The sequence below is a fragment of the Amblyomma americanum genome, chromosome 6 (assembly GCF_052857255.1).
Source record: "Amblyomma americanum isolate KBUSLIRL-KWMA chromosome 6, ASM5285725v1, whole genome shotgun sequence".
Classification (NCBI taxonomy): domain Eukaryota; kingdom Metazoa; phylum Arthropoda; class Arachnida; order Ixodida; family Ixodidae; genus Amblyomma; species Amblyomma americanum.
Window position 1 is genome coordinate 186,981,648 of NC_135502.1, and position 25,895 is coordinate 187,007,542.

The window sequence follows — 25,895 nt, forward strand, 5'->3', positions numbered from 1 at the left end:
CGGCCGTATGGACCGTGCAACGGAGTATTCTTGCTGCTAACGCGATCTAATCGCGCGGCTCAGCAACTGAGTGAAACTTCGTCAGCGTGACCTTTTTCTTTGTTTGCTCGTGTGTTTGTGCGCGCCCATGCGTCCAAGTGACCGGCGGTTTTACAGTTTTCTTTTTGTTTGAATAATTGTTTTTTAAACAGAGTAATGTAGGTACTTCATAACTTTATTGACATGAACAGTGCACAAAATACAGTTAGTATATCTTGCCAAGCGGGAAGAAATTTCTGCATACAATAAACAGTTCTGCTGAAATAAACAAGTCCTTGTAAAGCAAACAATTAAAATTGTCAAACTCTTATTGTAGTAAAAGAATGGCCATATTTCTGATACATCAGACTTATCATGAATAAGTCCCAAAAAGTAGTAGAGGTTTAACATAGGGCAGAGGACATAGTAGGGCATACGAAAGCACGCCTTTCCTTTTCTGAACTTCCTTTTTATTTATTTTTTTTCTAATGAATATACAGTGCAATTCATGCGGCCACCTCCTAAAGGGGTTATAACACCATGACAGAGACGCTCATCTTTCCTTTCTTCAACTTCCTCCTTTTTGTCCCCCTAAAGGACATAGTTGAAGTTGTTGCCAGTGACCACAAGACAGAGATAACACTAGTAGTGCTTTCAAATCAAAATTAGCAGTGAGGAATCGCAGTGCACTACCTAATGCTACTGGCAGTAACGTGTATTCTAATGCTTCTTCTGCCACATTTCTGGGAGCATTGAATTTTTTCTAGGAGGATAAGGCTTCTTTTTTTATGAGGATTGACATTCTGGTTTTCTAAAATGTTGCAAGCAGTGCGTCGGATATGCCGTGACATGAAGGGAAACAACTGCCTAAGTGCAGTGCAACTTGAATGCTACTTCAGAGCTTAAATGTAGACAGCCTGTTTGTTATTAAGCCATCCTCATTCAAGCGTACATAACTTTCAGCAGTCACCATCAACTGCAAAACAGCTGATGAGGACTGTTAGTGCCAGCTTCTCTTTGTTGTAGCACTTCAGCATGGTTAGCTTGATGCCCTCGGCTGAGCTGTTGACTGCTTCAAGACAGGCTTGGCAACTGTTTATTTCTTTTATTTGCGCGGCAACATACCCTGCATCGCACTCGAGAGATTCATGTTCCAAATTATCAATGTAAAGCAGGTCAGATCTACAGACAACATATATCTTGTTTTTGTCTGGTTTATCCTCCTCCATGCCAGTAACAAAAAGCAGTCCTCCTCAGCATAGCTGCCGTCCTTACTTGGCTGCCGAAACTGAGACACTGTAGCAGCTCAAAGTGTACGCATGAATTCAAAAACATGGGGCACAGGGGTTTTGCACCGAAGTGTCGAGAAAACATTCTCAAGGCCGTCTTGGCTAAATCTCCTTAGAAGCAGGAATTTGAAGTTGTACTTCTCGATAAACAGGGCCTGCAGATGTAACACGGATGATTTTGCTAGGATGACACCGGTCTGCACTGGCTTCCAAACAAATTTCCTTTCATCATCACTAACAGAAATTTTCTAGAAAAGTGCAATTGTTTCCTCAAAAAACTGGAGAGCCTTCCGATACGCAATATCATTAAAATGACTCAGTGCCAGTTTTAATGCTGTTGAAGTCATCAGACGGAACAATCGAAACACCATCTCAACAAACCATGCAGTTGTTATGGCTGACTTATCCACCGATTCTTTCTCTACAATCAAGCGTAACGCAGCAGCGGTGTCACTGTTAATGAGGCTGAAAGCTGGCCCAACCTTCATTTTGTCATAATGGCTTGGATCTACTGAAGAAGCCTTAAGGTGAGGCGCTAGCTTTAGCTCTGCATTGGCGTCAATTTCAATCAGTGTCTTGATAGGCTCGATTGACACTACGTTTCCTGGCAAACTGTTTCTTCTGGCATTTTGTTAAATGGCTCCTCGGGTTCTTAAGGAGATGAGGAACGTCAGCCATGAAGAAAAGCTGCCTAGATGCATCACATAGGTGGGGACACGAGGTTTTAGGCTTGCTGCGTTTGCCTACGACTATACCTAATAGTTTCCAAATGGCTTGGTTTCCTCCTTCCATGTCTGTGACAATGACATCTACTTTTAGAGAAATTGCGTCACATGCTTTTTTGAAGTCAATGATTATGTCCTTAACTGTTTTGGCATGGAATGAATTCTCAGTAAAGTGGTAAGCAACTGTGCTTCCAGCGGGTTGTGATGGTCCCGATCATAAACACCAGCTCATGAGTGGCCAGGCTTTCAATTGGTATTGGTCCATCTGCAAGCAGGATAGTGGGGGCTCCAAGCACTCTATCTAAAGATGGGCTGTACACTAAGCGTGGTGTAAGCAGCATTTCGTCCAGCATTAAAGTTGCATGCCGCTGTTCAGGTGACATGAGGCTGACCTGTGAGAAGGAAAGGATTGGTCAGTGAGAACAGACCTACACTAATAGTGACATAGGTGAGTGGTCATGAGCATGTACCTATTTACCTTAAGATCAAGTGATTCCGTGATCTCCTGCAGCAAACCTGGTGCAAACTTGTACCCTTCCAGGTTACGATTTAGAGTGCGTTCTGTTGGCAGAGGTTGACCAAGCTCCCTGATCGCTTCAGAGCCACGTGCTCCACAGGAAAATCTCACTTTCAGTGCCTTTATAATGGTCTTCTTAGTCCATCGTGTTCCCTTCATTGTTGCCATTTTTAGACATTTAACATGGTCCTCATTCAAATAATTAGTCAGACCGGCAACGAGGTGCTTATTTGCTTTTAGTGCCTGCAACCGCTGCTTTTCAGTAAGTTGAGCTTCAAGCTGCGCTATTCTCTTTTGCAGGGCTTCTTGTATCAGCTGGGCTGTAAGAGCGAAGCAAAATTTGCTGCAGAGAAGTTATAAGGAGCGTTCGAAATAATGCCTTGCTGACAGTGGTTGAACTTATATGAAAGAAAAGAGAATGCATATAGGAGCATACTGGACAAGTTGCAGTATTCATGGATATTATTTTCGGACTGTGCTCTTCACATAGTTTATTTGCCCTTACTTTGCACTAACGTCTGACAAACAGGGTTGTTAAAATGTATTGATGATTACATCAGAAAGGAGATGTTTTGACTGCAGGATAATACCTTGGCAGAAAAAAAAGCTTGTGTCACCTTGCTTACTTCAGTAAGCAAAAAGCAGTGGATGACAGAACGCTGCAAAAATCAAAGAATAATTTTTAACTCACCAGCTTCCGTACTTTCTTGTGGGAAAGCGACACCCATTTCTTTGGCTGATTGCACGTCAGAAGTACGTGCGAGCAGAACACGGCAATATGACAACCCTCCTTGTAGAAATACATCAGTATTAAATATGGAGAAAATACATACAGGATGTCAAATGCTTTGTCCCGCATTCAACTGCCGCCTCTGTGCTTAGATGGCCTGTGGATACAGGTACATAAAACATGCGAGAGTTTGCTGCATACACTGGACGAGAAAAAAATCGATATACAGAATATATAATTTGCTATCTCTGTGCTGTCTGCACACATGTTTTATCTGCATGTGAACACGAGAAGAGCATGAAGACAAAAATGCTAACAGGAAAAATTGTGAGAGTACATGTAAGAAAGCTTACCAATTTCAGTGTCCACAGGTCGAGATCTGATGTCCACCTGTATGTTTGGCTCGACTATAGGGGCGTCTGCGCAGGATACATGAAAACCATGAAACATGACAACTGAAGAATAAGTTCGTATAGTAAGTTTGGCTTCAAGGCTCTAACTTCTATTCAAAAATTAGACCCAATGAACACCATGTACTACGTACCAGCACTATCCACTCTTATTCTTCTGGGAGGTGGCTTTCGCAGCTTGTCAGCTGGTCGGTGCAAAAAGATGCTTGGCGTCGCAAATGGCTTTAACATTTTTGGCCGGTATTCTTTAAAAGAATCGACTCGAACTTATCTTCCGTGAAGTGGTGCTGTGGCAGAAGTGAAAAAGATTTCTGAGCTTGCTAGCAGTAGTATCCCACTCAGATTTTGGCCAGACCTGTATTTCACATACATTCACAGGACACATGTGCTATACTGCAAGCCTCTCGGGCTGTGCTCGAGGTATCATCGCCTTCCTCTTCTTTAAAGCGCGATCGAATCAGTCCACACACGAGAGCACTTCGTCACGATCTTGTGCGAGGCAAAAGTAAAACCCGGCCCTTCATAATGCTGGTGCATTTAATTCTCATCGGATTACTCATAGCAATTGAGCATCGATTTTTTTAAGCGCATGTTTAACAATGCGCATGGAAACACAGCTGCCAGAAAACTGCAAAAGTGGAAATGAATTCAGAAATTTATTAGTATTATCTCAAGAAACGCAATTCGCATATTTGTTAGCGACTTTTTCGCGCTCCTGTAACGCCTTACTTGCACGCTATATAAGACTGCGTGAGCTACGCTAGTATGCCGTGATATTCACGGTGGACTTTGGTCCTCAACACGTGCGCGCGCGAAATACTGTCGCAGCTCGGCACGTGCAGGTGAAACCTCTCTCTCGAACCTCTGTGTCGGGAACATTGCTTACCTCGCATAGTCGGCCAGTTGTCAAAGGTTCAAAGTCTTTCCGGCCGATTCTCTGTAGCCACACTTTTCTTCTAGCCAAGTTTTGCTTCCCGCGCGGGATGCAAAATAATTTCTTGCCGTCTTCTGTCCGGACTCGGCACCCAACCGCACATCAGCAAGGCATTATGGCTTTTCCAGATCCTGATTAGCACAGCAATGTGCGTATGCTCATGTCACGATCTCTCAGAGAAAAAAAACTTTTTCGTTGAAAAGAGAAGATTGCGGGCAGTTGGCAGAGCAGGCGATGCCGCTGCAGCCCTCAGGTACTATATATATATATATATATATATATATATATATATATATATATATATATATATATATATATATATATATATATATATATATATATATATATATATATATATATAGCCATGAAGAGGTAGCGATGGCGTAGAGGTAGAACAGCCGCCTCGCGTGCAAGAGGACCGGGGTTCAAATCCTGGTGCCGCGCAGTTCTCCACCGGGTTTAAAAAAAAAATCCGCGTGTCGATGCAACTGCATAACCAGGCCTGAAGTGCGGCCTTATCTCGATGACCAGAACCGACAACACATTCTCTCACCAGAGCAGGATTTGGCCACCCTGGTGTAGTACTTGGCCACAACCTTCTATGATCAAACCAATTAACCCTCGGCCCTCAGTCTCCAGCGGCTGCAGAGCAACTGACCACGGCGGCGGTCAGCCCTGTGACGCAGCGGAGGGTGCTAAGAATCTCTGGCTCCGGACAGGCCGCCATTGGAATCTGAACCTGGCAACGTTTAACGCTAGAACTTTAGCTAGTGAGGCTAGCCTTGCAGTGCTGTTTGAGGAACTAGCGGGAATTAAATGGGATGTGATAGGGCTTAGCGAAGTTAGGAGGACAGGTGAGGCGTATACAGTACTAAAGGACGGACACATACTGTGCTATCGCGGGTTAGAGGATAGATGAGAACTAGGTGTGGGATTCGTCAATAATAAGGATATAGCTGGCAACGTAGAGGAGCTCTACAGTATTAACGAGAGGGTAGCAGCTATAGTAATTAGGCTGAATAGGAGGCACAAGCTGAAAGTGGTGCAGGCATACGCACCCACATCCAGCCATGATGACCACACAGTTGAAAGTTTCTATGAGGACGTAGAATCAGCAATGAATAAAGCAAAATCCCAGTACACTGTACTGATGGGCGACTTCAATGCGAAGGTGGGCAAGAAGAAGGCTGACGACCACGCGGTAGGTGACTATGGGATAGGCTCTAGGAATAGCAGGGGAGAGTTATTAGTCGAATTCGCGGATAGAAATAATTTACGGATCATGAATACCTTCTTCCGCAAACGAGAAAACAGGAAGTGGACCTGGAAGAGCCCCAATGGTGAGATTAAAAATGAAATCGACTTCATACTATGCGCTAAACCTGGCATCATTTAGGATGTGGCCGCCCTCGGAAAGGTGCGTTGAAGCGACCACAGAATGGTAAGGTCTAGAATTACCTTAGACTTTAAGAGGGAACGGAAGAAGCTAGCGAAGAGGAAGACCATTAACGAGTTAGCCGTAAGAGGGAAATCAAAGGAGTTTAGGATAGCGCTGCAAAACAGATATTCCGCTTTAACTGAGGAAGATGATCTTGATGTTCATTCAATGCACGATAATCTGACATCAATAATTACGGAGTGCGCAGTAGAAGTAGGCGGTAGGACATTTCGAAAGGATACCGGGAAGCTATCTCAGGTGACGAAAGATCTGATTAAGAAGCGCCAAAACATGAGGGCATCTAACCCTACCGATAGAATAGAACTAACGGAGCTATCAAAGTTAATAAATAAGCGCAAGGTAGCCGACATAAGGAAGTTTAATATGGAGAGAATCGAGCATGCTTTAAAGAACGGAGATAGCCTAAAAACAGTGAAGAGGAAACTAGGCATAGGTAAAAACCAGATGCGTGCATTAGGAGACAAGCAGGGCAATGTCATTAGCAATATGGATAAGATAGTTAACGTAGCCGAAGAGTTCTACACAGACCTGTACAGTAGCCAATGTAATCAGAGCGTTAATGAGAAAGACAGCAGTGCACAGCAATGCGTCATCCCGCCAGTAACGAAAGATGAAGTAAAGAAAGCCTTAGAAGCAATGAAAAGGGGAAAAGCAGCGGGGGAGGATCAGGTAACAGCAGATCTGTTAATGGATGGAATGACATCGTGCTAGAAAAACTAGCCACCCTGTATACGCAATGCCTTATGACCTCGACTGTACCAGAAGCTTGGAAGAATGCAAACATTATCTTAATTCAAAAGAATGGAGACGCCAAGGACTTGAAAAATTACAGGCCGATCAGCTTACTATTCGTTGCCTACAAAGTATTTACTAAGGTAATCGCTAATAGAGTCAGGGCAACGTTAGACTTTGATCAACCAAATGATCAGGCAGGCTTTCGTAAAGGATATTCCACAATAGATCATATTCACACTATCAATCAGGTGATAGTGAAATGCGCAGAATATAACCAACCTCTATATATAGCTTTCATTGATTACAAGAAAGCATTCGACTCAGTGGAAACCTCAGCAGTCATACAGGCATTGCGTAATCAGGGGGTAGAAGAGCCTTATGTCAAAATACTGGAAGATATATATAGCAACTGCACAGCTACTATAGTCCTCCATAAAGTCAGCAATAAAATTCCAATAAGGAAGGGCGTCAGGCAAGGAGACACGATCTCGCCAATGCTGTTCACCGCATGTTTACAGGAGGTATTTCGAGGCCTGAATTGGGAACAGTAGGGAATAAGAATAAATGGAGAATACCTAAATAATCTGCGATTTGCTGATGACAATGCCTTGTTGAGTCACTCAAGAGGTGAACTGCAAATCATGATCAATGAGTTAGACAGGCAGATCAGATCGATGGGTCTAAAAATTAACATGCAGAAAACCAAGGTAATGTTCAACAGCCTAGCAAGAAAACAACAGTTCACAATTGGCAGCGAGAGCCTAGAAATTGTGACGGAATACGTCTACTTAGGGCAGGTAGTAACAGCTGATCCGGATGATGAGAGGGAGATAACTAGAAGAATAAAAATGGGGTGGAGCGCATATGGAAAATTCTCGCAGATCATGAGTGGCAGTTTACCAATTTCCCTTAAGAGGAAAGTGTACAACAGCATAATCTTACCGGTACTCACCTACGGGGCAGAAACTTGGAGGCTAACGAAAAGAGTTCAGCTTAAGTTAAGGACAACGCAGCGAGCTATGGAAAGAAAAATGATAGGTGTAACGTTAAGAGATCGGAAGCGGGCAGAGTGGGTGAGGGAACAAACACGGGTTAATGACATCCTAGTCGAAATCAAGAGAAAGAAATGGGCTTGGGCAGGGCATGTAATGCGAAGGCAAGATAACCGCTGGTCCTTAAGGGTAACGGAGTGGGTTCCAAGAGAAAGTAAGCGTAGCAGGGAGCGGCAGAAGGTTAGGTGGGCGGATGAGATTAGAAGTTTGCAGGCAAAGGGTGGATGCAGCTGGCAAAGGATAGGGTTAATTGGAGAGACATGGGAGAGGCCTTTGCCCTTTAGTGGGTGTAGCAAGGCTCAGGACTCAAGTCCTTGGAAAGGACAGGCTCTGTCCGAAACGTCGACTCAAAATAAATCTATGGCTAACGGAAGCGTTTCACAACTTTGTATATATATATATATATATATATATATATATATATATATATATATATATATATATATATTCGTGTTCGGATCCCACCGACGGCATGGTTGTTTTTTCTGCTGCTTTATAAGAAATTTTGTTTAACTAATTCATTGGCACTAAACGTTAAAAAAAAAGAAACATTCCCCTGTGCACCTTGGTTTTGTGACTGTTGGCTTCCTTCATATGTTTGTCAAACGAGCCTCTCATTTCATATATATATATATATATATATATATATATATATATATATATATATATATATATATATATATATATATATATATATATATATATATATGTATGTATATATATATACGCCTTGTATTCCTTCATGTACTGAAATTGTTAGTCTGCGTTTGTGTGCATATTTATCCTTTGGCTCTCCATGTCTCGCTCGAGCGGTTCTTTTCTTGCATCTAAAATGAACACACTAGCATGACAAGTTCAACTGTTAGCGAAGTGGCAACGGAAGCTGATCGTATTATATGGCTTTATACTTGTGGCGACACACTCTGCACATATTTCTGCGCAGCTTCCGCCTTTTTATTGTCCTGCCCAGCCTAACACGACCACACGCTGGACTGCGTCCCCGATAAAACACAGCTCCACCGCTGCTTCACCGGAAGCATGCGTGACCGATAGTGGCTACAAAAATAGGCTGCCCGGCTGGGAAGATCGCTAGTCTAAATTCCGCTGCCGAGACGAGCGTAGCGTCGGTATGCTCGTCCGCTGCCATCGGCAATCGAATAAACCCTTGTTACGTTTTTTTTTTTATGTTGGGATCCGTCCTTCGCTAGAAACGACATTCCAAATACTCATCACTTTTCTTTGCTACAGAAGGGATGGCGGTACCAAGCTGCCTTTTGCACTCTGTTCTCAGATGCGTGCAGCAAACTGAACATACGGAGATAAACTCAAAAGCAAGTGCGGATGGGTCCGTTTCCCGGAAAGGCGTGGCAGAGGACATATACACCGGACTGTTCATTACACGCACGCGCACGTTCTCGCGCATTGCGCCGCTGCGCTTTGTGACGCGGCGCGCCTTGGAGGACGACGCTCGTGTGTTCCTCTTAAAAAACTGGAAGAGTGTGCCTTTCTAATGCAGCGCCATCTGCTCCCTTTTCCATCTAACCTAATTATTAATTATGTTTCAGATTGTGAAAAAAACTTCCCAAAATTTACACGCAGAAAAAAAAAAACTTCTGGGCCTTCTTAGCCATATTCTTAAACGAAAAATGAGATAGCATTTTGGTGTCTCCTATGGCGCCTACAAGGAGTGTCTAACGCTCTCTTGAGATTTTCCCGCCAACTCTCGGGTTGTAACTGGTTCCGTTGCCCTTCTTGTATGGTACGTATGAGTTATCACCTTCTAGAATGTCCAAAGTTAAATTATCCTATGAAATTATACTATTCGGTCACATTATTCCACCTAAATCTACCCACTAATTTAAAGTGAAATTAGAGTTTTATTCTGCAACAGAAAATGTAGCTTGAAGACCAGGTAATAAGCTGTAAAAAATAGCTTAAGGAGCTCTGACGCTCTTACACAGAGCAGCACAGCAGCGTGCGACGAAGGCGGTACACATGTCGGCACATATTTAGGCTAAGATACATCACGTGAGAGAGCCAACAAAAAAGAAAAACAAATGAACTGAGAAAAATATGACAATTTACATTATCATACAAATATTGTACGCGGTGGCCTTGATAAGATTTTGGAGATGTCAGTGTTTGTCTTAACAAATATCTGATTGAAATCAATCTGTAATGAACAATTTAACATCTGTTTTCCGTAGTTTGGCATTTGGTAGCGTACGTTGTAAAGGTAGAATTTTTTCCGCAAATCCTGCTAGATGAGTTAAAGCGCTATAACGTTCAAATCATTCTGGTTTATATAGGAGACGTAGTTCGTAAATGCATGGTGACGTAACACGAACGATGTTGTGCTTTTTGAAAAGTTCTAATGTCTGGGAACGATGCGGAACTTTACAGGCAAGACGCAAGATTCGCTTCAGCAATTCTGAAAGCTTTATAATGTTTTCTGCTGTTTAGGTGGACCATCCTAGAAACGCGTAGTTTAACAAAGAAGGAAATAGCGAATTGTATCAAAACAAGTTAACCTAGCTGGGGAGGACAACTTATTAACCATACACTTCACAACTTCATTCAATGTAATATTTTCAGAGAAATATACCCTAGTGATTTACAAGTATTTACCAATTCAATGTTGGTGTTAGCAAACACATTTTGCTGCCACTGAATATGCCTATGACGCAGATGAAAAAGTACAGCTTCGGTTTCATGAAGGTTAAGTTTTAAACAATTGCTTCGAGCCAATATATTTACTTCGAACAATTTGTTATTGGCTTGATTCTCTTAATACTCACGCGACTTGTCTGAACACCTCTAGTTATTAACATTACTGTGGAGTTTTGTCCTCTATCAATAAAAACTGAGGTCGATTTTGCAGATAGGATGCGATTATATTCTGTGCTGTTCCCTTAATGCAGTAGTAATATTCAACTTTTTGATGAAATTTTTCTAGTCATTAAGACCAAAAGCTTTCGAAAAATCAAAACGAAGTCTGAGCACCTTGTTACTGTGCTCGAGTTTTTCCATCATGAGTTCCTGTGGAGGAATGACGGAATTCTTCGTGTTCCTGCAAAAGCCTTAATTCTAGGATGAATATATGCGATTATGACGGACAGTAAATGAGGACAGGCGTTTTAGAACTATTTCCTCAAGGCGTTTTGCAAAAAAGAACGGGTAAAAACAATACGGGACAATAATTTGTCATATTATTTCTATCGGTTTTATTGACTGTAGTTGTCAACTTAGCTCTCTTTATATTACACGAGAAAATTCCAGTTGACAAACATTGAAAACAGCGCTAAAGCAAGGTGCAATTGCGTTGTAATTACTTATTTCACAGGTTTCCTCTGAATGTTTCTGGCATCGGATGCTTTGCTATTTTTGTCCGCAGTAATTCACCTTAATCCATATTGTGGGAAGAGCAAAATTCCAAATTTTGCGGGCCCCCAGATTTTCGACTTTGCCGGTGTCCTATGATTGTTCTACACGCAGTCACGTAGTGTTGATGGCACAACTTTCTCGACCAATCAGGGATTTTGAAAATATGAAAGTGAGCTGAATTTTTTGTTACTAGATAACCGAAATGTGTGTCTAAATGTCCTTTGCATCTAGCATTGAAATTAATCTCAGCAAAGGAGACTCCCGTTCAAGCTTAGCTGCACCTTTGCGCGTCAGCATTCAGAGCGCACAAGATCCATTGGCGTCTCCACCAGCTCGCTCAGGCGTGCTCCTATATAACCCTTGTCTGACCTTAAGTGAATCGCTTAAAGCATAGAGAAAGATAAATACAGAGAGGAAACAAAACAGAAACTGGTCTCAGGAAGTACGTCATGACAACGCAAGCGTCTAGTATTCTCATCGAACGCCACAGGACGCGAAAGCGAAAATAAATGTTCTTATATTAAAGCGAACAAACTTCTTGTGGCTAAATAATTATGTCCTGCTTCAACGCCAATATTTTAGCATCTGTATCAAGATGAAATTTATTGGAAAACGTTCCAGAGTTTGTATCGGTTTTATTTTTCGACCGTTGTCTTCACTGCTATCTGAACGTGAATGTGGGCGTCGGCTGCGTGGGTGTTGCTGTGTTGCAGAAACAACTTTTCTCGTGTTGGACAGCTGGTGAGACACATTTCTTACAGAAATGATGCTTGAAAACGCTGATATAAGGAGTCAGCACAAGCAACTGTTGCGTTTTTACATAGCAGTGCGCTGTTAACTCAGCACTGAGTGCAGAACTCAGATTTTTTTGTAAAAAATTGACAAATGAGCAACGCTCTGAAGGCAGCAGCTCCTCCGTGACTGGCGAAGGGCCTTTTGTGGGCTTGCTGAAGGAATCTTTGGCCAGCAGCTTAACCGTGACAGAAAAAGCTTTTTTATAGGTAAGTTCGTGGTGTTTACTTTTAGTTCACAGATTTTACTGCTGTAGTAACTTCTTCAGGTGGCGCGCAAGATTCTTCTGGCAGCAGTATTCAAGTGACTGAACTGACTACAGAGGACACCATTGAGGACCAGTTCAGCACCAGCTCCCTGAGAGAATGTCCTACTGCACACTATAATTATGGCTTCAATATAGTTTTTCTTATGCAGTATTTTCAATTCACATAATGTAAATTAGGCTATCTTTAAAAACTCTCTGCATGTTCAAGAACGCAAGGTCAAATTGGGCTATTTGTGCTATTCTCTCTTACAAGAGGAATTGTGTCGCATTTTTTATTGTAATTATGTTTCTTGCCTACATAAATAAGAAAATGTGTATACAGCTCCTTATTAGGAACCCTAAATGGCAAGGGCTGGAGAAATGCACAAAAACATTTCGTCAGACGTCAGGCCATTGTACTTTCTTCCTGCTCGGCGTTACACTCTGTCTTGCTCAGTCATATTTGAACGCCCAGCCATGGCTCAGGGAGGGCCATGCGCACCTGAAATCACACTGGTATTGCAATATCATCAAACATTGTTTTCCGATGCACTGTGTGACACTACTTAACACCATAGTGTGGCTAGGCCCACAGCTCCTTTCAAATAGAGCAGATACAATGGAATCGCGCTTCCAATATTTAACATGAGTACGCTTCTTTAAAAGCAGTATATACGACGGAGCTATTAAAACTTTCTATATCCATTATACCCTTGATTTAGATTAGTCAGAAATAATTGGTGGAAGTACTCGTACGAGATGGTTTGCTGTTTGCTCTTATATCATTATTTTTCTCTGCTGCAGCAGTTTCGTTCATACCTAAGATCAGTTCTGCATCAAAGAAGTACAAACAAACCATTAAACGTAAACCAAGAAAGCAAGCCAGCGGAAAACTATCATAAGACTGCAGAGAGAGCGACGGAAGGCTCCGTCATCGATCTGAAAGACCTTTGGCGTTATTCAGCCGCATGTCACTGAGAAAGTTTTCAAACTTCTCACTGCTCATGTTCGCTTGAGGCCAAAAAGCAAAAGCAAGCGGTTTCCACTGTGGTTAAAGAAATTTGCCCTGCACTTAAACTTCCGTGGTCCGCGAGCCTACCGTTTTCTGGATCCATATATTTTCTTCCCACCCATGTTAATATGATACCAGGGATTATTCCTGGAATCATTCCTTCCATGGGAGCAAGTACTCAAACTTGGAACGAACATGACCGGGTTCTCTAATTTTTGATTAAATAGCACGAAAAAATATATGCTATGGAGTTACACAAGGTGTTGTCCACGGTTTTACAGACAATGGTATAAACCGCACTTCGAACATATCTGACAGGGCTATGGTTGTTCTTCTTGCTGGTGTTTCTAGGAGGTGGGTCCAGCCGGCAGCCTTTACTGTAGGGCACACGTCAACACCACGTCAGTCATACACAACCTTGTGGTGTCACTCAATTTGGAGCTTAGACGAGTCAACATTATAGTGAAAGCTTCAACGTGTGACCAGGGCACTTCAAATGTCAATTTCGCTAACCGGCGAGGCATTACTATTCAAAAGCATTTTTTAAAGTTACCGCTAGGAAGGTGTATTTCGTCTTGAATATAGTACCGCATTTGATTAAAACAACACGCAATAATGTCAGAGCACGCAAGCTGCGCATTGGCGATGACATTTTTAACTGGTCACACATTGTCAGCCTTTACGAATCCACACGAGTTGCGATTGTGGTTGGCTCCAAAGTTAATAGAACGGCACATCTTTAACAGGTCTTTTGCATTGTAATCATGGCGATGGTGTATGCAAATGACCTCCCTGCTTCAGCCATGCTATGGCACAATTGTGTGACCGCATGGACAAGCTTTTCGATGCTCTCAATAGTACGAGTACGAAAAAAAAAATCTGCAAAAGCTCCACCGTGAAATTAAGAAGGGGGATTCCGAGTTGACTGACTTCCTTCGAGGCCGACTTCTTTGGATTACATAATGGAAGTTTGACGGCAGACATCGGCAGCTTACTGCTGGGTGGTAGATAACAATTCAGGCTGATTGTCAGCTCTGGGATGACATCTAAAAAAATACGGCTTTGAATACGTGCTCATGCGTAGACTCCAAAAGGATCCCCTTGAAAACATATTTGGTCATATCAGACAGAAAAAAGGATGTAACACAAAGCCCAATGTGTCACAATTTATTTCTGGTCTGAAGCCTATCTGCCCCAGAAAGCTTTTCAAGCAACCCGAGCATGGAAATGTGGAGGACGATGGATGTGACCTTCTTCATGAGCAGTCACCATTTTCCCTCAATAGTGAATATCTTGTTAGCAATGAGGAGTGTGCGCAGCCTGATGACTTTCTCTCGTTGGACAACCTTTCTTATCTTGAAAGTGATGTTCATTCTCACATCATTGATGACTCTGCAGCTTATTATGTGGCTGGATTTCTGATCAAACTGTTTGTTGGGAACTCAGGTAACGCTTGCAGTTGCCTGCGGTTACTGAGACTACAAAATTAGGGTGCGCGAGCAAAAGGAATTAAGAATAACAGTGCCCAGCCCACACCGCTTAGAGCACAACGGCCTTACAGACAGCACTGAGACTCTGAACAATCCCCGCCAGTATTTCACTGTTCTGAAAGCATACCCCGTCCCTAGCAAACTGTTTGGCAATCTGACTGTGCGTACGAAGCAAGCTTTTTCTTATGTCCAGCAGGTTGAATCACACTTTCTAGTATTAATTCAGGCCACTGAACATCCCCCAGAAGTATTTGATGATTGGTATCGCCATTTGTCGCGAGTTGGCAATTTTTATTTCTGTTCTGCTAAGTACGTGTCACAAGAGGTTTGTGCAAATTTTTTGCAGAAACAGAAACTTAGATAAAGTTCTGTTTCAATCTTCGGTCTCTGGGGTGCAACTTGTCAAATTTAAAGGTTAGAATGTGCTCTGCAGGAACGTTTACCTTCTCTGAAGAGCGAGAACACTGCAGTGCAGCTCGTTGAAGTGATTTAAATTACCTTGAAAACATATTACAACTCATATTTTGTGTGCATTTTTTTTAACCTGAAGTATTTACGGGTGAACTGTGGGTATTTGGTGCAGCTAGGTTGATCGCTATGTGCGCTACAGCTCAAGTCACACATTGATAGCAAGATCACTTCGGATGCTGGAATGTTTTCAGATGGGTTATAAACATCGCTGCAAGCATCGTACTTTAATGTGGGCACGTTTTGTCTCGTTACTCTTCTCACGGTCGAGCTTTACGTCGACCACGTAACTCGTCGTCAAACGTCTTGTAATAATCCTCAAACTTGTAGCCTATGGTGGTGCACTGGAGGTTGTCCCCTAATATTACTCACTGTTTATGAAAGAGAACACAACATGCACAGCCTTATTCAGCAGTAAATAGCCAAAAGAGTTGGCTTCTCAAGCGTGAAATACCGTTATTGTAGCGTTAGTTGAAATTCTTACCTTCCGGAGGTGTGAGAACTACAGTTCCTTTCGCCTTTATGATATTTGCATCGCTGACACTGCCGTCCAGCCACACGATACTCTAAACTTGTGATAAGGTGGTACATAAGAGAGGCAAAACGCCCTGCCGACGTGTGTAGCACCGTTTATTTTTCACTTTGTGCGCCAGTCGCAAAGCACTACCATTTAAGGACAACCAGCTTGTTTTTTTTTTCTGTAAAACTAGCGATGTGTTTACTGGCTGTCTTTTATTTCTCTGGATGTGTCGACTGCCTGTCTTTTGTCTTCCCTGTTAATACTTTCAGGTTTGTCTATATTAAGGAACGGGGTTATGTTTACATTCATGTAGCCTTTCTGTTCCATGCAAGCCTCGGTTTGCGTCCAGCCTTTATGCGCTTATTGTTTATATTTCCCTGGAATTAGCACTATCGTCGACACTCTGTCAGTTTATTAAATACTGCATGCTGAATGACCACTTGCTCCGAACAGGAGACAAGGGCGCCAGAAAGAGCCCTTGTTGATAATTGAGCCCATAGCTGCCCCTTTTATAGTTCAGTTGTCTCAACAACTTACACTCAAAGAATTCCGGTAGGACAAAATTCGCACAAGGGATTAAGCGAGATATTCCGTCCACCTCCGGCCACAGGCAAGCGTGGGCAACACGCAAGCAATTCGAAATTTGCACCAGTGAAACAGAAAGAACAAATGTGTGCCAGTTCTTTTCACGAACCGCTTGGTGCGCTAGAATTGATATGGCGGCGCGTAAGCAATCTGAACTTCGCTGCAGTGAAACCGAAACAAGTGTGGGCCAGCTGCTTCATCCAGCGGATGTAGCTTCACCAGTCGTTAGGTGCCTTGAAATCGTTTTAAGCGGCACGCAAGAAATTCGAAATTCGGGCCCGTGAAACCGAAACAGGACGTGTGGGCCAGTTGCTCTCAGCAGCCGCTAGATGTGCTACAATCGATTGGGACACTCGGGTCTATGGGAGTGTGTTTTCTTATTCGTTCTTTCTCTATGCTTAAAGTTTAGAATTTATCCCAGAGGCCCGGTAAGAGGGCCAGTATTATGCACTCCAAATGTGAAAAAAGAGGCAAGTTTGAAATGGGACTGACACCTTCTTTCAGGCAGGGACGCGGTTACCTGTGCCTCCTTGGCCTGCCGGGTGAGAAGGAAGGTGACCGCCTGCATGGGGAAGTCCACGGCGGCTCCGGCGGCGACCACTGCCCTACCAGCGTCGTGCCTCGCCTCGGCCACAGTGCTCTCCACCATGGCGGCCACCGCGGCCGTGCTCTCCTCCGGGGTGACAGCTGCCGCCGCCGCTGCTGCAGCGGCCTTGATCTCCTCGATGAGCACCTCGTCCTCAGTCAGCCGTGGACGCTTAGGGGTGTGCTCCGGACGGTCGTCCTTGTCCGGCTCACTGCTCACTGTAAAGTCGGTTAGTCGATGGAAGATTAAGGGGAGAAATTTGACCGCAAAACTCTCGCGGCCAAAAATCGAGCGCAGAATGCTGCCGTGTATTTGTACCACCATGTGAGCAAGGAGCGCAGTCTGGCCACGGGCAGTGTATACGCATAGTCGCCGTAGCGATGCTGTTATTACCCACAGTAGCCGCAGGGCTGAGAAGATGTAGGCAGACATACAAATAAAAACTACGCAAATAGAAAATATAGAAATGAGAAAAATAAGCCATTAGAGGCAAGTGGCAGAACTGGAATCGTGTCGTTAAGCCAAAACGTAGAATACTGCAAAAGTGTGCACAATCTTCAAAAACTGTCCTGGTAACCAAAAGAGGCCGGAGTGCAAAACAAAATTCACATGCCATTGATGGGTGGTAATATACCTTGTGTTTGGCGCATGATATCATTACATGTTTTATGTTTCACTAAGCCTAACGCCTAACAGCGATAACAACATTGTCAATGTTGTACTATGTTGCGATAACAGTGGACCACATTTCTTCAATATAACGCGAAAACTTTAAACATTATTCAAGATTGCATAATGTTGCTGCAATTATACTTGTATCATGCTGAGAATGTTTCTCTAAAGTGGTTTTTTTTCATATTGCAAACAATATTTTTAAATGCTGAGTGTTGAACCACATAGGCTGCTACTGCTATATTAATATTGTTATATATTAAGTGTGCTCTCTTTCAGGCTATTTCTGCAGCCTAAAGAGAAAAGCCGCTGCCAGATCACTTCTCACCATGACAATATCTTTTTTTAATTACAGTGCGAGCTTGCATATAATATGCGTGCAAGTGGTGAGCAGTGCAAATGTACGAACTTTGTGACGCTGAGGTAGAAAGATATATTTCAATGGACAATATTTTTAAACAGCTGCAATTGCTTTATTTTTGAATTAAATACGCAGACTAAACTGAAACTGTCTAAAACATTTAGTTCTGGTTTCACTGACCACGACGCCAACCGCCTAGAAAACGCCGACGCCACTCAGAAAAGCTTCGACCACACGCCACACCCGCGACTCGCATACGCGACGAAGCCGTGATCGAAGGCAGTAACATATATTAAGGAGCGTAAATTAAATTTTAGAGGAAAAAGTTCTGAAGAAGACGACGCGAATTAACCGAAGAATAAACACGAGGAAGAAGAAGCATTCGGGGAGGTGGAGGGAGATGATTGGTGGAGAAGCATTCAGTGAGGTGGAGAGAGATGATTGGTGTAGAAGAGAAGACGACGACAAGGCGCCGGTCAACAAGTGGAAGAAGGGCTGCGAAGCGGACGTGCTGACGTGTTCTTGCTGGCCGCTGCTGTTTTCTGCATCTTCTGGTGGTTCCGGCTTGTTCATCCTTGGTGAGCCCGTACTACGTTGGGGGGTTATGGCCAAGTCGTAGTTTAAGACGCAGTTCATGTGAACCTGAGAGCGCATTTTGCTGAGATGTCGTTGACCTCCCCAGGTGGAGGGTCGGCAGCTTGGTTTGCCAGCTTGCCCGCCCAAAGCCTGCCACTTGAGTCCTTCCACAAAAATGGCATTGATGCGGTTCCCGTGGCTATCGTCCCAATTGGTGAGGGTGCAATCAAAATGAAAACCCCCAAGCTAATTCAACAGGAGCTAAGATCATTGACTGCCCAATACCTGTAGATCTCTGAAGCGCGTCCACTTGGCTGTCGGGGAATTGTGCGCAAGTCCTCAGACATCCCTTCCCTTACGGCGCGGTTCAGGTGTCCAGCGATATATGAGACAGATACTGCGCCATTTCCTTTCCCCCAAAAACCAATTATTATTATTATTATTATTATTATTATTATTATTATTATTATTATTATTATTCTGTTGCAGACTTGCTTAAGTTCACAATTTTCAGCTCTCAGCTCATTGCCGGTGAAAGCATTCATTCCCGAACAGCTTGCTTGTGTCAAGGGTATCGTAAGAGGTGTCGACCCAGCATCGTCTCCGCAAGAAATTCTACAGGAATTTCAGGATGCAGGCGTTGATTCCTTTCAGTCTACCGCTGCAGTAGAGATGTTAACGGCTCGCGTGTTGCTATTGAGTCTGTAATAACAACTTTTGCTGGCTATTCCTGCCCTGCTGAACTAAAAATCTGGCCGATTGTATACCGTGTGGACCCTCTAGAACCCCGCCCTCTTCAATGCACCAACTGTTGGGGGTTCGGGCATAGCGGCAAAGCATGCCAGTCGGAGACTCACTGCCGTTTACGTGGAAAAGGTCATTCTGCTGATAACTGCACCTCAGAGCAGCCTCATTGTTGCCTATGCAGCAACATTCACTCAGCTGATGATGCCAACTGCGCAAAACGTAGTGAAGAGCGTAGCTTGTTGGACATTATCAAAGAGAAGCGGTGCTCAAGAGCCAATGCTTGAGCTGTTCTTAACAGGAAAAAAGATTCATATGCTAGTCGTGTGCGCGCTTCTGTTGGGTACATTGAGTCCAACTTGACTGGCTCAATTGTGACCACAGTAGAAAAAGCTCTTAATAATGTGGTTGAACGAAAGCTAAACACTTTCTCTGAGGCGTTGGCTCAGTTTGTTGCAGTTCAGTCTGCGTCACCATCAACACCCGTCCTGGCAGGAACGTCTGCGTCTGTTTCAGCTTCTGCAGCTAGTGCTAGCCGCTCTACATCACCTTCTGATGGTCCCCAGGTCCCACATCACATCTCTGTTCCTAGCAGTGAATGTCGCTGTGATATCTGCACAACAGATGTCGAAATGTCGTGCCCTACGCAGAAGCGCCGTGCTTCTTCATCACCATCTAATTCTAGTTCTCCACAGATGAAAGCTAAAAAGGGACCACCCAAACTTCATCCCCATGTTAATATCCTTAATGAGGCGGTTTCGGCCTCTTCAATTGGTCAATAATCATGGCAGGTATCAAAGTGTTACAATAGAATTGCCGTTCCGTCTTGTCTTCTCTTCCAGATCTAGACATACTTATTCACAAGCATAAGCGTGAAATTGTAATTTTACAAGAAACGCGGTTATCACCGTATAAATCATTTTCAATGAGAAACTTTTGAGTTTTCAGGTAAGATCGAAATGTTGGCAGGGGAGTTGGATTGGTAACCATGCTATCTAGAAATTTATGTCATCAGGCATATATCTCTAAGAAAATTCTCCCTGACTGCGAGCTTTTGGCGATCAAAATTTCATTTCCGCATTGTGCTGATATAACAATTGCTAATGCCTATTTTCCTTTAGGTGTACACAGGACAGACTGTTTAGACAGCTTGGTGACTGGCACAAACAATGCAGTCATCGCAGGAGATTTTAATTCTCACCATAGTGACTGCGGAAGTCATACTGATTCCTGCGGCCAGCTTCCCTGGTCGTGGCTGTCTGCAAATGCTGTACGCTGCTGCAATTCTAGTGAAATAACCTTTATGCGAGGGGTAGCTCGCGCAGCCGTTCACTTAACATTATCAGCATATAGGCTAGATGTGACTGATTGGTCGACAGAGGATTCGGGTGCGTGTAGTGATCACTTTCCTATAACTTTCACTATCCGGTTATCTCCTCTCAAAACTAGTTGCGTAACACATAGGTTTGTCAACCACAAAATTTATAAAAATCTGATGTCCGCCTCACTTGCCTCTATAGTTAATACAACCCGGGATGACAGAGCTCAGCAGACGGTTTCATTTTTGCAAAATGCAATAGACCACTCAATATTCGCTGTGCCCGCAGCAGCCTCTAATAAACAGCCGTCTCCTTGGTGGACAGAAGAATATGAGAAGGTCTATCGTCGCAGAAAAGCGGCCTGAAAGAGGCTGTCCTGCAACCAGAGTCCGGCTAATTGGTTAAATTACAAATTCTTCTCTGCATCTTTCAAAAGGACACTTGCAAAAGCCAAGGAGGAGTACAACCAATATTTAAACACATATCTTTCAAATCCTCGGCATCGGAAAGCCCAAGACTTCTGCCGTCCCTCTTGTCACTAGTTCAACAGTGTTATTACCACAATAGGATCAGGAGAGCCTGGAGTGTATTGCTCAGGGATTGGCGTTACGCTTCCAGACGCAGAGTAACGTCCCTTTGTGCACAATTTCACCCTCTTCGGATTATACCGAGGTTGACGCATCAGAGCTCCTCTCAGTCCTGGCAATGTTGCATCCTGCCGCTCCTGGACCAGATGGTGTCACTGTTGGTGTGGCTAAAATTTTAGCCCAGGAGTTTACAAGCGCCCTCTCAGATATGGTCAATGCTTCTCTGGAAAATGCACGGATTCCAAGCATTTGGACGATGGCGAAAATTATTTTAATAATGAAAGATTTAGGAAACGGATACGTCTTAGATAATACTCGGGCAATTGCGCTGACTTCAAATTTAGTCAAATTAATAGAAAGATTAGTGCACAGTCGCCTCACAAAACATGTTCATAACATCAACGGTCTCAGCTCAGCCCAGATTGGCTTTCGTCGTGGATGCTTTGTATGGTCCGCGCATGTGGATCTAGAAAGCAGAATCCGGCTCTCGCTACGCAGAAGAGAAGTTTCAGCTTTGGTCACTCTTGATGTAGCAAAGGCCTATGACAGTGTAGAGCATACCATTCTACTTAACAGACTTGCTCAGTTACATCCTCCAACCTACATTTATGCGTGGAGATCTGAATTTCTGAAGGAGAGATTCTTTTACTGCGCCGAGGGAACCCTATGTTCAAATACATATTACCAATAAAGAGGTGTGCCACAAGGATCGGTGCTATCCCCTCTGATATTTAATATTTTGGTCAATGGCATCCCCATTCGTCCTGATATAACAGTTTTTGTGTATACAGACGACATAGCTTTTTTCGCCTCGGCCAGGGATATCCACTCCCTTTACCACATTCTGCAGGAATATTTGGATGCTCTTGGAGTATGGTTGCAGGGTATTAATTTATCCGTGAATGTAGACAAATGCGGAGTTTTGGTATTTTCTCCAGACAGGCCTTTGCACATTTCATTAGTCAATCGCTCTCTCCAGATTCCATAAGTGGAATCCGTAAAATATCTAGGTGTTCCTTATCACCCAGCATTAGATTGGAGCCTTCATATAAGAACAATGCTTTTAAAGGAGATCGCGCTCTAGGCCGGCTGACAAGAATCGCCAATAAAATGTTTGGGATGCGCCGCGACACGTTATTGTTACTATACAAAGCCTACGTAAGAGCTAAACTTGAATTTAGTTGCATTCTGTTCTCTGGTAGCGCAAGCTACAAGATTCAACCCTTAATCTTACTGGAAAGGCGCGCTCTCCGCCTCAGCCTTGGTCTCCCAAAATCAGTTTCAAACGCCCTGCTTTATCTGGAAGCCCGTATCCCTGATCTAACTTCCCGTTTTCAAATACTCACTTTGCGAACTTTCCTCAGGTCGATGGACCCAGTGACTGATGTCAGTACTCCTATTTTTGTGTCTCAGCCGGCCTTATTCTTTTCTCATCATTGACCACGTTATCAAATTCCACAAATTATGTTAACGCAGAACCGGCAGCAGTGGAATTTCATTTCGACCACATCTTCCCATCTCATGCGAAACACATGCCCGCAAACTTTTTAAACGGTATTCTCTCGGATCACATAGAAGAATACCCGCATCATACGGTGCTTCCTACCGATGCCTACGTCAACTGCCAAAAAGTTGCAGTTGGCATCTTTTCGCAGGATTTGGCATGGAGCTATTCTGTCCGCATCCCAGATTATATTCCTATATTCTTTGCGGAATTTTTGGCTCTTGGAATGGCCCTTCACAAACTTCTATGCCATGTGTCTCGTGTTATTATTCTCGCTGATTGTCAGTGTTAGTCTCCCTTGACACTTCACAAGAAGATTGTTTGAGCCGTATCCTGCGATTTTTTGTCCTATGCACTTTGAAGGTTGTCTGTTTTGTCCGGATCCCTGGCCATGCAGGTATTCATTCAAATGAGGTGGCTGATTACTTAGCAAGGTCGGCTCTTGACGGGTCAGTGACACATCCCGTCCCGAATTTCAGCCTGCTGGCGATTTCCAGATTTCAGCGGTTCCTACATATATCAGCCAGGTTACGAGATTCCTTACTAAATACCAGTGACTATCAGCACTTAGCATATAATTGGAACGTCCGTTCGTGCAAATCCAGGCTGTGTGAGATAACAATGACGTGGTTGCGGTGCAGCATTCCAAGTTAGAATTTATATCTATGCAAGTGTGGGTTTACATTCACAGCGCAAAGACAAACACGGACTTGAGGGGAGACACCACAAAGCGCCGACTTCAACAACGTTTATTGCTCCGCGCAGCGACTACATATAGCATACAGCGGGCATGCGCAGCAACGAAAAGGAATATCATGTGAGACTGGTAGCAGCGCCAACCCGAAAAGGAAACACATCATCACAGGCACAAGGAAGACAACATAAAGCTAAAACCTAAAAGTCAGGACGCAAACAAGAAAAAAACCATGATACCCTAGTTGGAAATTCCTAAGACCCGACGTTCTTTATCACTTAACAACACCGAAGGGGTGCTGACACAATAATCTCCTTTTTCTGCAATCTCACCAGCCTCTGCTACCTCCCTGGCAGATTTGCTGACATACTCATGAAGAACTGTTGTTTTCCCAAAAAGGACCACGTTCCTTACACTGTTGGCAATCACGGCATGTATGCCTAGACGACGGGATGCCCCGACGACACTATTGCTGTGTTCCATGAGCCTCTCGTTTAGACATCTGCCAGTTTGGCCAACGTAGGCTCCGCCGCAGGGCAAAGGTATAGAGTACACTACGTTTTTTGCGCACTCTACGAAAGGTTGCCTGTGCCTAACAGTGCAGGAATCGCTGCCAGTAATGGTGGTATTTACCCTCTTGCACAGTTTCGACAGTTTCTCTGGCGCGGAAAACACCACATGCACACCTGCTCTTTTCCCTATTTTTTTGAGCTGGTGGGCGACGGTGTGCATGTACGGTAGTACCGCCACATTTTTCTTCCAATTTGTGTCAGTCCCAACGGTGTCCGGCACTACTTCCCTGCTTTCTTTGAGTATGTTCTCGGCAACCGATAACAAGAGTGAACACGGGTAGCCAGAGCCGCTCAACCGGGTCACCTGGCTTGAAAACGCATAATCCAATCGATGTTCGCATGATTTCGTAAGAGCACTGCAAAAGCAAGATTTTACAATAGCCCGTTTGACTAGTTTTGAGTGGGCTGAACCAAAAGGAAGGACAGGTTTGTTTCTTTGCGGTTCATAAGCCCAACACACATGGTCAGCAGAAAAATAAATGCCCAGATCAAGAAATCTGATGAATTCGTTCACAGCCTCTTCATGCGTCAGGATTAGTGGATGAAGGTATTCGGAAAACATACCAAGGATACTGAACATGCTAGCCTGATTGGACATATCCTGTGAGCTGGTAAAAACGAGAAAATCATCAACATATCTGAAAATGCCCGCAACACTGGAACCTTCACTTCTTCGTTTAAACTCTCGGTCCCGCTCCGCTAGAAAAATGTCGCTCAAAACAGGAGCAACGCAGGAGCCAATGCATATTCCGTTTTTTTGAGTGACGATGTTAGCTTCCCAAACAGCGAATGTAGACTTGAGGTACGTTGAAAGCAATTCCAGAAAGTTATTTACGGACAGACCACAACTGTTCTGAAACGGAATCACTCCGTGTCTGTAAATGCAGTTCCTGACACTGATCAGCAAGTTGTCCTGAGGAATAGAATAATAAAGGTCTTTAATGTCGACTTAGAAATCCGACAGGTTCGCCTTGGGCCTGTCCTTAAGAAATCGGATCACCTCCTCAGAGGTCTTCACCTTAAAAGGGTCGTCAATCGTAAGAACATTTATTTTTGCTGCAGAAACCTTGCAATCGACTTCTGCCATGTCCGATTCTCAGAAATAATTACCCGCAGTGGGCAGTCCACTTTATGAGTTTTTGCAGCGAAGAAAAGTTCCAAGCCGAGCTTTTCCGCCTTGTCTATGGACTTAACAAGCTTATCCAAATTCATGGAGCTGCATAATCTTTTTGCCGCACTCTTTAGACGCTCCAGACGTACCTCATTTCTTCTATCGAACACCGAGAACAGCGCTTCCTCTGCTTTTGCTCTATACGTGTCCTCCGACAGCACCACAAAGCCTCCTTCGTTGTCGCCAGTTAGAAGCGCTAAAGAAATATCCCGCAAATAAGACACACTTCTCTGGATGGGCAATCTACGACACTGGGCTTTACAACGAGAGACAACGTCCACACCCTCCGAAAGGCATCTCCCACTCTCCGAGCCAGGAGCAAGACTTGACACTTGGCTCACCATGGCCAAACGTTCGGCGGCTGTCTTCTTTGGCTCCACGGCGAACTTGGGTCCGCAGCTGAGCACCTGTCGCACATAAGACAGTAGTTGGACATCACCGACGATGTGGGCAGTGTTTCCGTGATGAGGTGTCCTAGGCGAAAGCACCCGGCGATGCGCAGGAAGCTCTTGCTGCCACAGAAATTTCGTTGCCCTATCAACTTCGAGGGAAAGTTTCCGCCAACTGAAAGCAGCGCTCGCAGAACTGCCGCCTGACCCAGCCCATAGCCGAAGATGTTCTTTGAGAAGACGGGCTTGTCGCTGCCATTCCGAGCGTATGAGTTTGCACATCCTAACGCTATGGCTATTCGGCGGTGCCAACACTCCGAACGGTGCCACAAGATCGGGAGGGGTTATCCTGT

The 25,895-nt window shown here is 44.0% G+C and overlaps 1 protein-coding gene and 2 pseudogenes across 1 annotated transcript in view; 1 reads left to right on the forward strand and 2 right to left on the reverse strand.

The window, feature by feature from the left end:
* The window catches only part of LOC144095628 (uncharacterized), a 216,689-nt gene that overhangs the window by 22,976 nt on the left and 167,818 nt on the right, over window positions 1–25,895 (reverse strand). The window contains exon 4 of the mRNA XM_077629299.1: window positions 16,888–17,171. Coding sequence (XP_077485425.1) covers window positions 16,888–17,171 — 284 coding nt within the window. The remainder of the gene's footprint in view (window positions 1–16,887; window positions 17,172–25,895) is intronic.
* Window positions 2,170–4,737, reverse strand: LOC144094212 (uncharacterized; annotated as a pseudogene).
* Window positions 4,858–14,995, forward strand: LOC144094431 (uncharacterized; annotated as a pseudogene).